The 13,587-nt window shown below is 45.1% G+C and overlaps 1 protein-coding gene and 1 long non-coding RNA gene across 2 annotated transcripts in view; one reads left to right on the top strand and one right to left on the bottom strand.

Annotated features, from left to right (window-relative positions):
• Positions 1 to 13,587, bottom strand: part of KIAA2012 (KIAA2012 ortholog) — a 138,612-nt gene that overhangs the window by 108,093 nt on the left and 16,932 nt on the right. Inside the window, exons 3-7 of the mRNA XM_023216912.2 lie at positions 10,320 to 10,479; positions 8,092 to 8,247; positions 3,656 to 3,798; positions 1,436 to 1,619; positions 667 to 809 (exon numbers count right to left, since the gene is read on the bottom strand). Coding sequence (XP_023072680.1) covers positions 667 to 809; positions 1,436 to 1,619; positions 3,656 to 3,798; positions 8,092 to 8,247; positions 10,320 to 10,479 — 786 coding nt within the window. The remainder of the gene's footprint in view (positions 1 to 666; positions 810 to 1,435; positions 1,620 to 3,655; positions 3,799 to 8,091; positions 8,248 to 10,319; positions 10,480 to 13,587) is intronic.
• The window catches only part of LOC111545833, a 35,642-nt gene that overhangs the window by 21,630 nt on the left and 425 nt on the right, over positions 1 to 13,587 (top strand). The gene's annotated exons all lie outside the window — the stretch shown is intronic.

The following is a 13,587-nucleotide window of genomic DNA, read 5'->3' as shown; positions in this document are numbered from 1 at the left end:
AGATAAAGTCACTGTGCTCAGAGTGTGAGTGACCTGCTCATGTTCCCATGGCTACTCCGGGCAGAACATCCTGGGGCCCTTGCTTGTCCCCATTCATCACTGGTGCTTCCAAACACTGAAGAAAGGCCCACATAGAACTGCAAGGCAGGACCAGGCCAGAGACAGCCAAGGGCATCTCTAATAAAGAAGGTGTATTTGGCTCCCAAAGGAGGTGGATAGACTTGCAAAATTTCCCCTACATTTTCAAAGGCGATAGACCCTCAGTGGAGCCAAACTGTTGCTGGATTCAAGATCTCCAGCATCTTGAATCTGAAGTGGGTTTACTGCTTACAAACTCAAATTCTGTCCTTTAAAATGTTTACAGATAATCCCTTGCCCCTTAAGAAATCAAAGAATTCTATCGTTATCAGGGAGTGAGGTAATAACACATGCTTTAAGGTAGAATTGGTGGCAGCTGAAATTCCTTGCCCTTCACAATTTTCAATCTTTAGCAAATTACTACAGTTCTATTCCAGCTCCACCTGGTTAGCTCAGATGCTAGAGAGGCCAGTTCTCTTCTGAGACATCCTTCTGAGTCACCTTATTTCTAGATTGGGATTAATCTCTCTCTCTTCCCTCCTCTCTCTCTCTTTCTCCTGTGTGCAGAAACATACATATACACAAAACCTTTTTCTTCTTCATTTCCCCAGGGGTGATTATTCCGGAGCCAGTGGCAGATGCTACAGGAGGGAAGAGGCATCTTTCAGCAGGAAGCGCCTGTAACAAGTGGCCGCTTCTGGCCTTGTGGAGTTTCACATTCCTTTGTTTCTCTTTAAAAACAGGATGAGAATGAGAATATATTAATTGCGGGTATGGGGATGAACAGTTGAGTTTTGACCTTTATCATATTGTGGTTAATGGGGAGAAAGGCAGGCAGTGTGCTGGGACACTGGGACAGCCCTAGCCTTGGGGGAGGGAGGTTCAGAGAGCCCCAGTCTCCTGATCTGGGTTGAGGTCTTGCTGGCTGAGTCAGGCGCTAAAGAGAATGATAACGATAATAATTAATATGTATTGAGCTCTAAATATGGGAAAAGAATTACGTAGAATATTTCATGTACATTAACTCAATTTACACAATAGACTTATGGGGTTATTATTATCCCCATTCTACAGATGAGAAAACTGAGCATCAGCAATATTGGTTAATATGCCCAAGATCACAGCTGTAAGTGGGGTAACTTGAGCCCAGAAAGTATGATTTCCGAATGCATGCAGCTAAGCACTAGGCAAAGAGACACCTGTCAGAGTCTCATTCCCATGTCCAGCTAGATTCTGGCTTTTATTTTCTAAGGTGAGTGGCACAAAGAAGTGATGTTTGGCATGCCTCAGTGTCCTTAAATGAACTCTGCATGACTGAGTTTACCCAGATCAGTGAGCAAGACATTTGGGTTCTTACCGCTGAGATCTGCCTTCCTATTAGGGAAAGTGCCTCCACAGAATGTAATGTGGGATTTGTCACTTGGGAGACAAGAGTAATCGATGTGGCCATGCCCAAAGGCCTTCCTGGAGGTTTGCTGTGTCTTTTCATTGTATCTTTCCTTTGAAGCATATAAACGAAGGTGATTCTCTATTGACGTGTCCTAGGGAACGACAAATACACATTCCTGTAAACAGGCTGTTGTAAAGGGGCAGAGCAGGTTTCTTTAACAGCCCTTGTGGTTAGGCTTGTGGTTTCAAGTATGAAATTTCCTTTGCAGGTTGGGAAGAAAAATAAGGTTATAATAGCAAGCTCTCTAATGCTGTTTGTTACAATAAAACATTTTATTGTTGTTGATAGAAAGAATGATACTTAGCTATGCCTGACATATAGTGCTGTCTTGTGAAAAAAATCACAAGATTTTGATTAAAGATCAAAATGAAGTGCTAGTATTGGTGTCTTTATCCATTATGAAATGTTTCTCAGGCTGAACACAGTGGCTCACACCTGTAATCCTAGCACTTTGGGAGGCCTAGGGAGGAGGATTGCTTGAGCTCAGGAGTTTGAGACCAGCCTGGGCAACATAGCAAGACCCAATCTCTACAAAAAAATTTAAAAAATTAGCCAGGCATGGTGGCACACACTTGTAGTCCCAGCTATTTATGGGGCTGAGGCAAGAGGATTGCTTGAGCCCAGGAGGTCAAGGCTGTAGTGAGCTGTGGTAGCGCCTCTGCACTCCAGCCTTGGCAACAGAGCAAGATCGTGTCCCTTCCCTACCACCCCCCAAAAATAAAAGTCTCTCCCCACTGCCCTTCCACTCTGTGACTCTTCTCCCCCTTTCCTTTTCTCCTTGGTGTATGACCTTCTTGTAAGTCAAATGAGTTTATTCAGGACGGGAGCAGACGCTGTCTATGTTGCTCTAAACAATTGTTATCTTGTACACACACACACACACACACACACACACACACACACACACACACACACACACGGCCTTAGAGTTTAGAAAGTGTTTCTACATTGTAACTCATTTAATCCTCACAGTAACCTTGTGAGACATACGATAATAGCTCCATTTTATAGAAGAGGTGAATTCAGGCTCAAAGTTAGTTAACGATTCTTGGACAGGCTCATCATAACTAGCAAAAAGCAGGACCCAAACCAAGGCTTTTCTGAGTCTAAGGCAATAGCTATTTTCCAAACAAGATTAACAGCTGCCAAGATGAGCAAAAAGTCAGGGGAGAATCTGTGGTTACCTAAGTTTGGAAAACCCAGAGTTTAACAAAGTTAAGCTGGTGACTATGTTATAGAACTTCTTGAAGTTCTCTGTATCTATGCATGTGACTTTCCAGGAGGAGAAGGCATGCAGATCTTCCTCAATGTATTTGCCTATGAAACTCTTATTTATTTATTTAGAGGCAGGGTTTTGCTCTGTTGCCTAGGCTGGAGTGCAATGGTGCGATCTTGGCTTACTACAACCTCCTCCTCCCAGGTTCAAGCGATTCTCCTGCCTCAGCCTCCCAAGTAACTGGGATTTCAGTGCCCGCCACCATGCTTGGCTAATTTTTGTATTTTTAGTAGAGACGGGGTTTTGCCATGTTGGCCACGCTGGTCTCGAACTCCTGGCCTCAGGTGATCCACCTGCCTCGGTCTCCCAAAGTGCTGGGATTACAGGCGTGAGCCACCGCACCCAGCCAAAATTTTGTTAAATGGAGCATCTTGCAATGCTAGAGTTCTATATGTGACAGTTCGGGGAAATGGTGGTCAAAAGGGTCAAAGTATTCTTCACTTCTGTGGAGGTATCAAGAAATGGCAAAGGGAGAGAGAATCCTCTCTATGGTCAAGAACAATGACAGAGGAGAGCACATTAGAAGTGGTACCTCTGGCCAGGCTCAATGGCTCATGCCTATAATCCTAGCACTTTGGGAGGCTGAGGCCAGCAGATTGCCTGAGCTCAGGAGTTCGAGACCAGCCTGGGCAACATGGTGAAACCCCATCTCTACTAAAATACAAAAAAGTAGCCAGGCCTGGTGGTACTTACCTGTAGTCCCAGCTACTCGGGAGGCTCAGGCAGGAGAAATGCTTGAACCCAAGAGGTGGAGGTTGCAGTGAGCCGAAATCACGCCATTGCACTCCAACCTGGGTGACAGAGTGAGACTCCATCTAGGGGGGGAAAAAAAAGAAAAAAAGAAATGGTACCTCTGCCCGCGTTTTGTCTTCCTGCCAGGGCTGCTTCCTGAGTGGTGGCAAGCGAGTCCCCTGACTGCCATGGTTCTTGGCTAGAGGGCCCTGGTCCACATGTCCAGCAGCTCCATCTTCCCCTTCATCCAGGCCCTGTTGACCTGCCAAGGTGAACAATGGGTCAGCATGTCACCCCGGAAATGGACGCGGTGTTCTTGCTGCCTCCAAACTGCCTCCCTTCTTGCTTCTCTGAGTAAAGGTGCTCAAAGCCCTCCCTTGCTCCCCCTCCTCCCTTAGTCTGTATTTCTGATAGTGCCTCCTTGGAAGTGGCAGCCAGGTCTGTGGAAACAGAGTTGCACTAGCAGTCAGGAGGCTCAGGGTTGAGTCTTCATTTTTTGGACACAGTTTCCCCATCTGTAAAATGGGGATACGGATTTCTTGCCCTCACTTCCTTGTAGAGTTATCCGGAGCTCAAATAAGATAATGAATGTGACAGCCCTTTGTAAACTGTGAGGGATTAGTGGATGACAGTGGTGTGATTATGGTGGCGTGACCTGCAGCCTGCCCTGTTGTCATGGAGGTGCTCAACCTGAAGCAAGCTCTTGGGATTCCTGGGCTGTCTCCTGGCTCTTTACTTGTAGAAAAGCCTCTGCCGAATGCAATGAGGTGAGACTGCTGTTTAGCTCTCTGAACTTATACTGTCTGCAACCCTCAGGAAGGATCTGAGTCAACAGATGACTCCAACATAGTTAACAAATCTTTCGTCAATGGTTTAAGGGGTCCTGCAGCTGTTTTCATCACGTTCTCAAGGTAGATTTATTGCTGAAACAGTCTGGCAAAGCTTCCTTGTTTGGAGCCAAGCTTTAGCAATACCTTTATTCCCAGCATGCGGCTCCATGGAACAATGCGGGGTTGTCTTTCAACTAGGGGCTCTGGAAGGCTTCGGGGGCCTGTGTGTGATGGATCACAAGACTTCTGGGAGCTGCTTCTCCTCCTGCCTCCAGCCAGCCTCACCTTCCCTCTCTGCTCCCGTTCATTATTTCCATCCTTGGTGTCACTGGGCCAAGAGTCAATCGCCCACAGGTGGGGCTACTCCCTCCCTCCAGCTCTCCTTCCTTTGCCCAGTGGCTCCTGAAGGCCGTGCTGGATGTGAACCGAGGCTGAGTGTTGGTGGGAGAAATACAGGCTCAGGCTCAGAGGGTCTGCTCTGGTTTCAGTGGCCCAGGGAAATCTGATGGGCTGGGGACTCATTAACACGAGGTGACCCGGGGCTACATTAGGCCTGCTCCTGAGAAGACCTCAACTCCATATAGAGTGCAGCACTAAAGACCTTTGGGGATATTCTAGAATGATCCCTTGTAGAATGATTCCTTGGAGTCAAACCAGACACTAACTAGGTCCATCTTTTCTGGTCAGATTCACCTGGAACCAAATGCATTTCTGAGGGTGGAGGAAGTGAAAGTCTAGCCAAATGGCCACTTACCTACTAAATCGTTTTTTTTTTTTTTTTTTTTTTTGTGGGGGGGGTGCGCAGGGGACGTAGTCTCACTCTGTTGCCCAGGCTGGAGTGCAGTGGTGTTATCTTGGCTCACTGCAACCTCCACCTCCCAGGTTCAAGTGATTCTCCTGCCTCAGCCTCCCAAGTAGCTGGGATCATAGGCGTGCACCACCACACCCAGCTAATTTTTGTATTTTCAGTAGAGACGGGGGTTTCACCATGTTGGCCAGACTGGTCTCAAACTGCCGACCTCAAGTGATCCACCTGCCTCAGTCTCCCAAAGTGTTGGGATTACAGGCGTGAGCCATTGCGTTGGGATTACAGGCGTGAGCCATTCATACCAGTCTGAACAGTCTTACACATTGGGTATCTAAGTTGGGGTAGGGGGCATTGTGAGTAGGGGGAACAGAGAGACAATTTTCCCTTTGGTGATATCCCAGGTGAGTTTGAATGTGTGATTCAATCAATGCGAGGGGAAACAGAATTTTTTTTCTTAGTAAACATCATCATCTGATTCATTTATTTGTGCTTAATAGAAACAGGTTTGCAAGTAAAGTATTGGAAGCTTCAGTTGTTGAAAGGAGACCACAAAACTTAGTCTCTCTGGATCTCAGATGTGGATTCAGATAATCCAGATAATGTGCCTTGGAGTAGCTCTGTCTTCTCCTGTTATTTTTTGCAAACAACCAGGGAGGAAGGAATGCAGACCCCAGTATTTGCATTTTACCTATGCACAAACTGAAGATGCAGAGAGCATAAGTGACTTAGCCAGCATCACATTGTTGGAGACCTGGGATTTGCAGCTGGGACTTTTGCTACTTCTTCAGATACCGTGTTGGGCAAAGAGAGGGAAACCAGTGGAAGATAAGGTTCAAACAAATGAAAACATCAGTCAGGGTTCAAGTTACAGCCACTGAACTATTTTTGCTTCTTTTAAAATAGATTTTTTTGGCCACTGTGATCGTGGGCAATTGGGCATTCCAATTAGTAATTATGCTTAGAACACAAGCTAAGGCGGTATAATGAACATTTACTGAGCACATAGTATGTGCCCGCTTCTAGTACTACAGTATCTCATTTAATTCCCACATGCAACCCTGTGAGATAAAGATGGGTATGGTCATCTCCATTTTATAAATGAGAAAACCAAGGCCCAGAGTGGCTACATGGCTTGGAATCAGTGCTAATGGCCACATGTTTAATCACTAATTGATACAGCCTCTTTGTTTTCTGCCTGATTGTGACAGCTCCTTAGCATATGGCATCAATTAGGAAAGACTTTATCCCTCAGGTGTGCAGTGTTACTCCAGCCATAAAATGAAAGCCCTGAGGCCGAAAGCGGTGACTGATGCCTTTAATCTCAGCACTTTGGGAGGCCAAGGTGGGAGGATCACTTCAGAACAGGAGTTTGAAACCAGCTTGGGCAACATGGTGAAACCCCATCTCTACAAAAAAATACAAAAATTAGCTGGGAGTGGTGGTGTGCTCCTACAGTTCCAGCTACTTAGGAGGCTAAGTGGGAGGATCGCTTGAGCCCAGGAATTCAAGGCTGCAGTGAGCCGTAATCACACGGCTACACTTCAGCTTGGGTGACAGAACAGGAGCAAGACCTTGTCTCTAAAAAAAAAAATAAAAAATAGAATAAAATAAAAAAGAAAAGAAAAAGAAAAAAAGACTCAAGTGAGATGTGTGGTTGGTTGAACTATGTAATGGCCTCAGGCTCTGAGGACCTGCCATGTTCTTCTCCATTCATTCGATAAACCAGATTCTCTACTTATCCTGACCAGATCATTTCCCCAAAGATGGGGGTTGGTCAGCCACTGCCACTGTTTCTGGAAAATTTCATTATACAAATTTTAGAGGCAGGGTCTCACTTTGCCACCCAGGCTGGAGTGCAGTGGTGCCATCATAGCTCACTACAGCCTTGAATTCCTGGGCTCAAGTGATCCTCCTGCCTCAACCTCCCGAGTAGCTGGGACTACAGGCATGTGCCACCACGCCCAGCTTAAATTTTAAATTTTTTGTAGAGACAGGGTCTCACTATGTTGCCCAGGCTGGTCTCAAACTCCTAGCCTCAAGCAATCCTCCCTCCTTGGCCTCCCAAAATGTTGGGATTTCAGGAATAAGCCACTGAGTCTGGCCAAAAATCTTATTTTGGGCTCTTGTTCTTTTATTTTCTCAAGAACTCTGCTACCAGCCAAGGCTCTTGTCTTTGCTTATCACTGCTACCCAGTTGTCTTTTCACATCTCCCTTACCAAAGGCAACTTCTGGCTCTTTTAATGCTTCAAGTTCCATAGAATAATATTGACAGAGTCAATCCCCATACTACTAAACAGTTTACAGATGGCTTGCAATAATTTTCTGCATAGCCACGATGTAGATCTTATTGTGCCCATTACAGAGATGAGCAAATAGAAGCTCAAAGAGGTTAAATGACTTGCTTAAGATCTTACATTAGTAAGTGAGAGAACAGCCACTTCGATACACATTTCTGGCTCCAAATCCTAGATATATATTTCACATTATATTGCCACAAAAATCACAGGATTAAGGAATATAAGAGTGGAACAGATCTAAGAAATAATCTAAAATCTAGAGTCTAGACCTACACTGCCAAACACAGTAGCCACCAGCTACATGTGGTTATTTAGATATAAATTAATTAATATAATATAAAATAAAAAGCTCAGTTTCACTATTGTACTACTACATTTCAAGGGCTCAGTAGCCACATGTGGCTAATGGCCACTTTATTGGACAGCCCATAGGGAACATTCCATCACTGTGAAAAGTGTTATTGGACAGTGCTGGTCTGCACTAACCCCTCATTTTACAGACTGAGGACTATGCAACCCAGAATCCCAAGACCTTGTTTTGGGAAATGCCATTTTAAGATGTTAACAATTCAAATATCTGAGAACCGGTCATAAAATCAACTTGCAAATCAACATGTACCTTGTTCAAAAGATTTTCCTTGTTGAATCCAAAATGAAGGGAAGACAGGCAGGAGATGGTATTTTGGGGGTACACCTGAAAGATCTTGTTGTGGCCTGAGCTTCTTTGGTACATTAAGTTGACTGTCCTGGAGCAGCACAGAATCCTTGATGTATCCTGAAGAGCACATCAGGGGATATTGATAGAAACAGTGGTCGCCAACTTCAAGTTCTCAGCGGTAACTACAAGGTTCCTCACTGGCACTAGTCTTGGCTTTGGACATTGCCCATTAGGGAAGACAATTAGAAGATGAGGGAGATTAAAAAGTCAGATAGAACCCATAGAGGCTTGTCTATCCAGTGTCTTAGGTGCTTCTGGTTCTGTGCTACATGTGTACTTCCTCCATCCCATCATTCCCAAGAAATGGATCTCCCTGGTGGAAGGAACATGGCTGCTTCTTTGGGGCAAAAAGCTCCTCCTGCCTCAGGAGGAGATCCAGTGGTAGTGGATGTATCCTATTTGCTTCTGTAGGCCCCATGGTCAGCAGCCTCCTCAATCCATCATTCTATAAGTATTTATTGAGGGCTTCCCTATGGTCTCACCCCTCAGCTAGTCAGTGAAGTAGATACAATGGAACCAAACTTGGGCCTTTTTAAAAGGCACTCAATAGTCTATTGGAGAGACAAAGCTCTCTTGTGTTCTGTATGGCTCTGAGTGTCAGTGTAATATAAGGTCAGAAAACAAGGAGCTCAACATTGACTGGAGTTTTCAGCAAAGACTTTGTAGAAGGTGTGAGCTTGAAGGGTGGGGAGGATTAATCATAGGGGTGTAAAGAAGTCCCAGAGAATATATACATTAGTGTCACAAAGTGGGGAGTTCTGAGATGTGCAGGAAGAGGGTGGTGGGGCCACTGGACTGATGGGCTCACACCAGATTCTTGCCATTGTGCCTCCAGCTTGAGGGTCTCACCTTCAAGAGAGGCTTTGGCAAGAAATTATGGCAAGGAGCTCAAGAATGCATTTGTGTGTGTGTGTGTATCTTTCCTTAAACCACATGTTTTAGCCATAGATTCCCATAGAGGACTCGGAGACTTTTTTTGAGGTTAAGAGGGTCCTTCATTCTGGGGAATGTTGCACCTAGGCTATAGGAGAGTGGCCTGCTCTGCCCTCTGCCCCACCCAATGAGAAGCACTTCTTTGGTTAAGTGGCTCTTTCTCAAAAGTGTCAAATAAATGGAACTGCCTATAACTGTGGAACTGCCCTGAGAATAAAACCAATGACTGGACGAGCCCACAACTTTCTTTTTGCTTCAAGTCACCACTTATTGGGGGAGTGAATTGCTTTCTCTTCTTCCTCAGGGTAAACCTATAAAGCAGGAAGAAAGTCAGTCCTTCTCTGGTCCTGGCTGTTTCTTGTTGCTGAAGAAGTGACAAACAGCCGAGTGGGTACTGGCGCATTCACTGCTCACTCTTCTCATCCCAAATAGGCTTGCCAAATAAAATACAGGATGTCCAGTTAAGTTTGAATTTTGGATAAACAAGGAATACTTTTTTTTAGTAGAAGTACATCCTGAAGATTGCAAGTGTAACTGTTTATGCGTGTTGCGGGGGTGGGTATGCACGTGCTAAATCTGGCAACCCTAATCCCCAACCACTTCCCATTTTTGTTTTCAAGCATTTACAGAGTGCATTTAGAGTCTGTTCATCAGAAGGGTGTACATCCCACTCCTAATGGATTATGCTGAAGAGCCGCCATCTTTAAGAGGAGGAGTCCTAACATTTCACTTCCGGGAGGACCTGGGATCACCTCAGATGGGGAACTAAGGAATGCTGGGAAGAACGTGGAACTGTGGGAGTGCAGGGTGGATCTGACTTCTGGTCCCAGCTCTGCTTTTGACTGAATAATCTTGGACAAATTACTTTGCCTCTCTGGGCTTCTTCTTCCTTATCTTGTAAAAGGTGGAGGTTGAACTGGAGGATCTCTGAGTGGAGAAGATTGGGAAGAAAGTTCTGGCCTGGATATGGCACGTGAGGCTGCTGAGGGCGAGGGGTGGGAGTGAAGGCAGGACTTCAGGCTGTTCTTCGGGAGCTGTGAAAGGTGTTTGTGGGCTACCAGGCGTGGGGACTTTGCTTTAACACAGAATTGGGCTTGAAATCCTGGTGTTTCAGGTCTTAATGGAAAACACACTGTCACACCAGAATGGGAGGTGGGGCAGTTTGGGGTGTGCCCCCCTCCCATTTCCCCACTGACCTGCACACCAGAGCCTATACATGGCCTCTGGGGGCCAAGTCCGCAGGAGGCCTCGGAGGTATCTCTTGGCTGAATGTCCCGGTTGGATCTGCCGTTGGGCCTGGCTCTCCAGCTGGCTTCGGAAGTGGAGGTATGGTTGCCAGGCTCTGTCCTGCTGTCTCTGTGGGAACACCAGTCAGGAAACAGTACAGTTGCTAAACCCTGAGCCACCCATTGATATAGGCTGGTTAGCACAGTCTTCATCAGTAACCCAGGAAACTCCCAGAAGGTGCCAGAAGGCACCAAAAACAGATGCCTTGGCTAATAGACATAAACCAAGAGCCCTCAGAGCAAAGCTCTGAAAGGCCCCTGCAGGTTTGCAGTTGGAAGCAGAAGGAGAAATGACATATACCAGACTCCATCTTGAGATAGTGCATTAGGAAAGGATAAAAACTTCAGAAGAAAACACATTACCTAGTTCAGCCTGTGGACATCATTTCAGTGTCTTCAAAAATGGCTCTGTACTGTAATGGGAAAGCCAGCTCACAAATCTGCATTGGCATTCAGTGTTTGTAATATGAATAATGGGACAGACAAATCATGTCTGTGTTCATGGGGCACCTGGCATTCTGAAAATATCTGGCTCTGATGCATTTCATTTAAGCTGGGGAGAATTTTCTGGGAACCTACCTACCAAAGTCAGTGCCACTGTGCAATACATCATGGGGAATAAATATGGATAATAACATCTTACAATTGACTAGGAATTTACATTATATAGAGAACTTTCACCTCATCTGTAATCCTATAAGGTGGACTGAGTTACTATAACCACTTAACTGATGTAGAAACTCTCAGAGGATGATTGCTTAGGCACAAGAATAGCAAATGTGTGATATTTGTGTTGACATCTCTCACCCTCCCCAGTGTCCATGGCAGACATTCCTAATCAATCACAGAATTCTTGACTGCTGAACTGAAGGTGATCTCAGAATCCATTTTCTTCTTAAAAACATTTTTGAAACTGAGGCATAATTTATATAACATAGATTATACAGAGCTTGGATGTTCATTTGATAAATATTGACAATTGTATATACCTTTGTAACCACCATAGAAAACAAAATCCAGAACATTTTCATCCACCCAGGAAGTCCCTCATGCCACTTTTTAGTCACTATCCTCCTACCCACCAGGTAATTGCTATTCTGATTTCTAACACCGTGGACTATTTTATTCTATTCTTGAACTTCATATGAATGGAAACAGACAGCATATATTCTTGGATGCTCCACAAAAGTGATCCACACAGTGTGCCAGTGAGAACTGGCATGAGAGATGAAGCCCACTCAGTCCCCTTTGGCTAAGGAACTCTCCCAAGGCAACGATACAGCCTGGAAGGATAGAGGGCAACTGTGTGGAGCCAGTTAGAAGTGGAGTTGGGCTTGAATCTAGGGTTTCAGAATCCACATCAGTGCAAAGCCTCTTGTTCTTCAACAACTGACCATCTCATCAAAGGACCAGGAGTTAGCACCATGAACCAGCTTGATGTCAAAACAATAAATAAAGATGTTTTGAAGCAGGTGCCTCAGTGAGTGTCCCAGACTGTAAGAACTATCTTCTAGGGAGACCAGCATTTTCATACGTGTTAGGATGCAGTAAATCCTGACTCAACAGACTTGAACAATGAGGAAGAAAGTTTGTTGTCTCATGTAACAAAAAGACCAAAGGCTAGAGAATACCAGGGTTGGTTAATTCAGTGGCTTAATAGCTCTGGCATTCTGAAACTCATCCTGTAGGCACCAAATCTTTCTGCCCTTCAGAACAGTCTTGCATTTCCGTCTTATGGGCCTGCAGAGGCTGAACAATGGACACAGGGAAACATCAAGTGGGTCCAAAAAACACAAGCCGAAGAGTGGGAAGGAAACAGCTTATGAGAAAGCTTGGGAAAGAGCCTTGGATTTACGGCCAGAGTGCCTGGGCTCAAGGCCTGCTCTGCCTCAGGGGAACTTTATGATCTTGGGTGAGCTCTGAAACCTTCTGAACCTCTCTCTAAAACGGAGCTAAATCGTGGTAGAGGGAATGGAGAGTGCATGGGTTCTGCAATCAACCCGAGAGTCAGGTTTCACAGTGCCTGGCACATACTAGGGCCTCAATATTGTGGGGGAAATGAATAAATGAACAAATAGTTCCAATCCCAGCCCCACCATTTCTCAATCATGTAATTGTTATATAATTTCACCCATAATACTGACATAATATCTCCTTTTTGGTGTAAATGAAATAATGTAAGTGAACGGTGTCCCACTGAGCCAGCTTATAGTAAGGTGACAGGGTGCATCCTCTCACTCCCTGTCCGCCCTGCACTTGTGAAAGCACTTTCTAATCTCTCTGAACTCCTAAAGGGAGCTGAGGAGAACACAGTGGAGACTGAGCAGAGGCTTTGCCTTAAGATGGGATTGATCTTGAGATCTTGCCCCATCCTTGGGCATGTTAATTACTTCTCTGAGTAATTTTACTCAGTGTCCTCAGTGTAAGGATTAGATGAGCTGAGGTATGTAAAATACTTAATGCTTAGCACATAGTAGGTGGTGAACAAATATTAGGTCTTTTCTCCTTTCCCTTGTCTAGGTGGTGGGAGATTATGCTAACTGCCCAACACTTATTCCCCCTCGCTTCTTTTTGCTAAAAAGCCCCAATTTTTTGTCAGCAGATCCCCTTTTCCAAATAGTCATCCCTCGTTATCTGTGGGGAATTAGTTCCAGGACCTCTGTGGATATTAAAATCTGTGTATGCTCAAGTCCCTTATATATTATAAAATGGTGGTAGTAATATTTGTACAGTATAGCTTGTATGCATCCTCCCTATACTTTACATCGTTTCTAGCAACTTATAATACTGAATACAATGTAAATGCGGTATAAATAGTTGTTATACTTTCTTGTTTTTTGTTTGTTTGGATTGTTATTTTTTTTCCTGAATATTCTTTTTTTTTTTTTTTTTTGAGACAGAGTGTTGCTCTGTTGCCCAGGCTGGAGTGCAGTGGCCGGACCTCAGCTCACTGCAAGCTCCGCCTCCCGGGTTTATGCCATTCTCCTGCCTCAGCCTCCCGAGTGGCTGGGACTACAGGCGCCTGCCACCTGGCCTGGCTAGTTTTTTGTATTTTTTTTAGTAGAGACGAGGTTTCACCGTGTTAGCCAAGATGGTCTCGATCTCCTGACCTCGTGATCCACCCGTCTCGGCCTCCCAAAGTGCTGGGATTATAGGCTTGAGCCACCGCGCCTGGCCT

This window comes from Piliocolobus tephrosceles, chromosome 11, assembly GCF_002776525.5.
Source record: "Piliocolobus tephrosceles isolate RC106 chromosome 11, ASM277652v3, whole genome shotgun sequence".
NCBI lineage: Eukaryota > Metazoa > Chordata > Mammalia > Primates > Cercopithecidae > Piliocolobus > Piliocolobus tephrosceles.
Note: the sequence above shows the minus strand (reverse complement) of the source record. Positions and strands in the feature narration are given on the sequence as shown.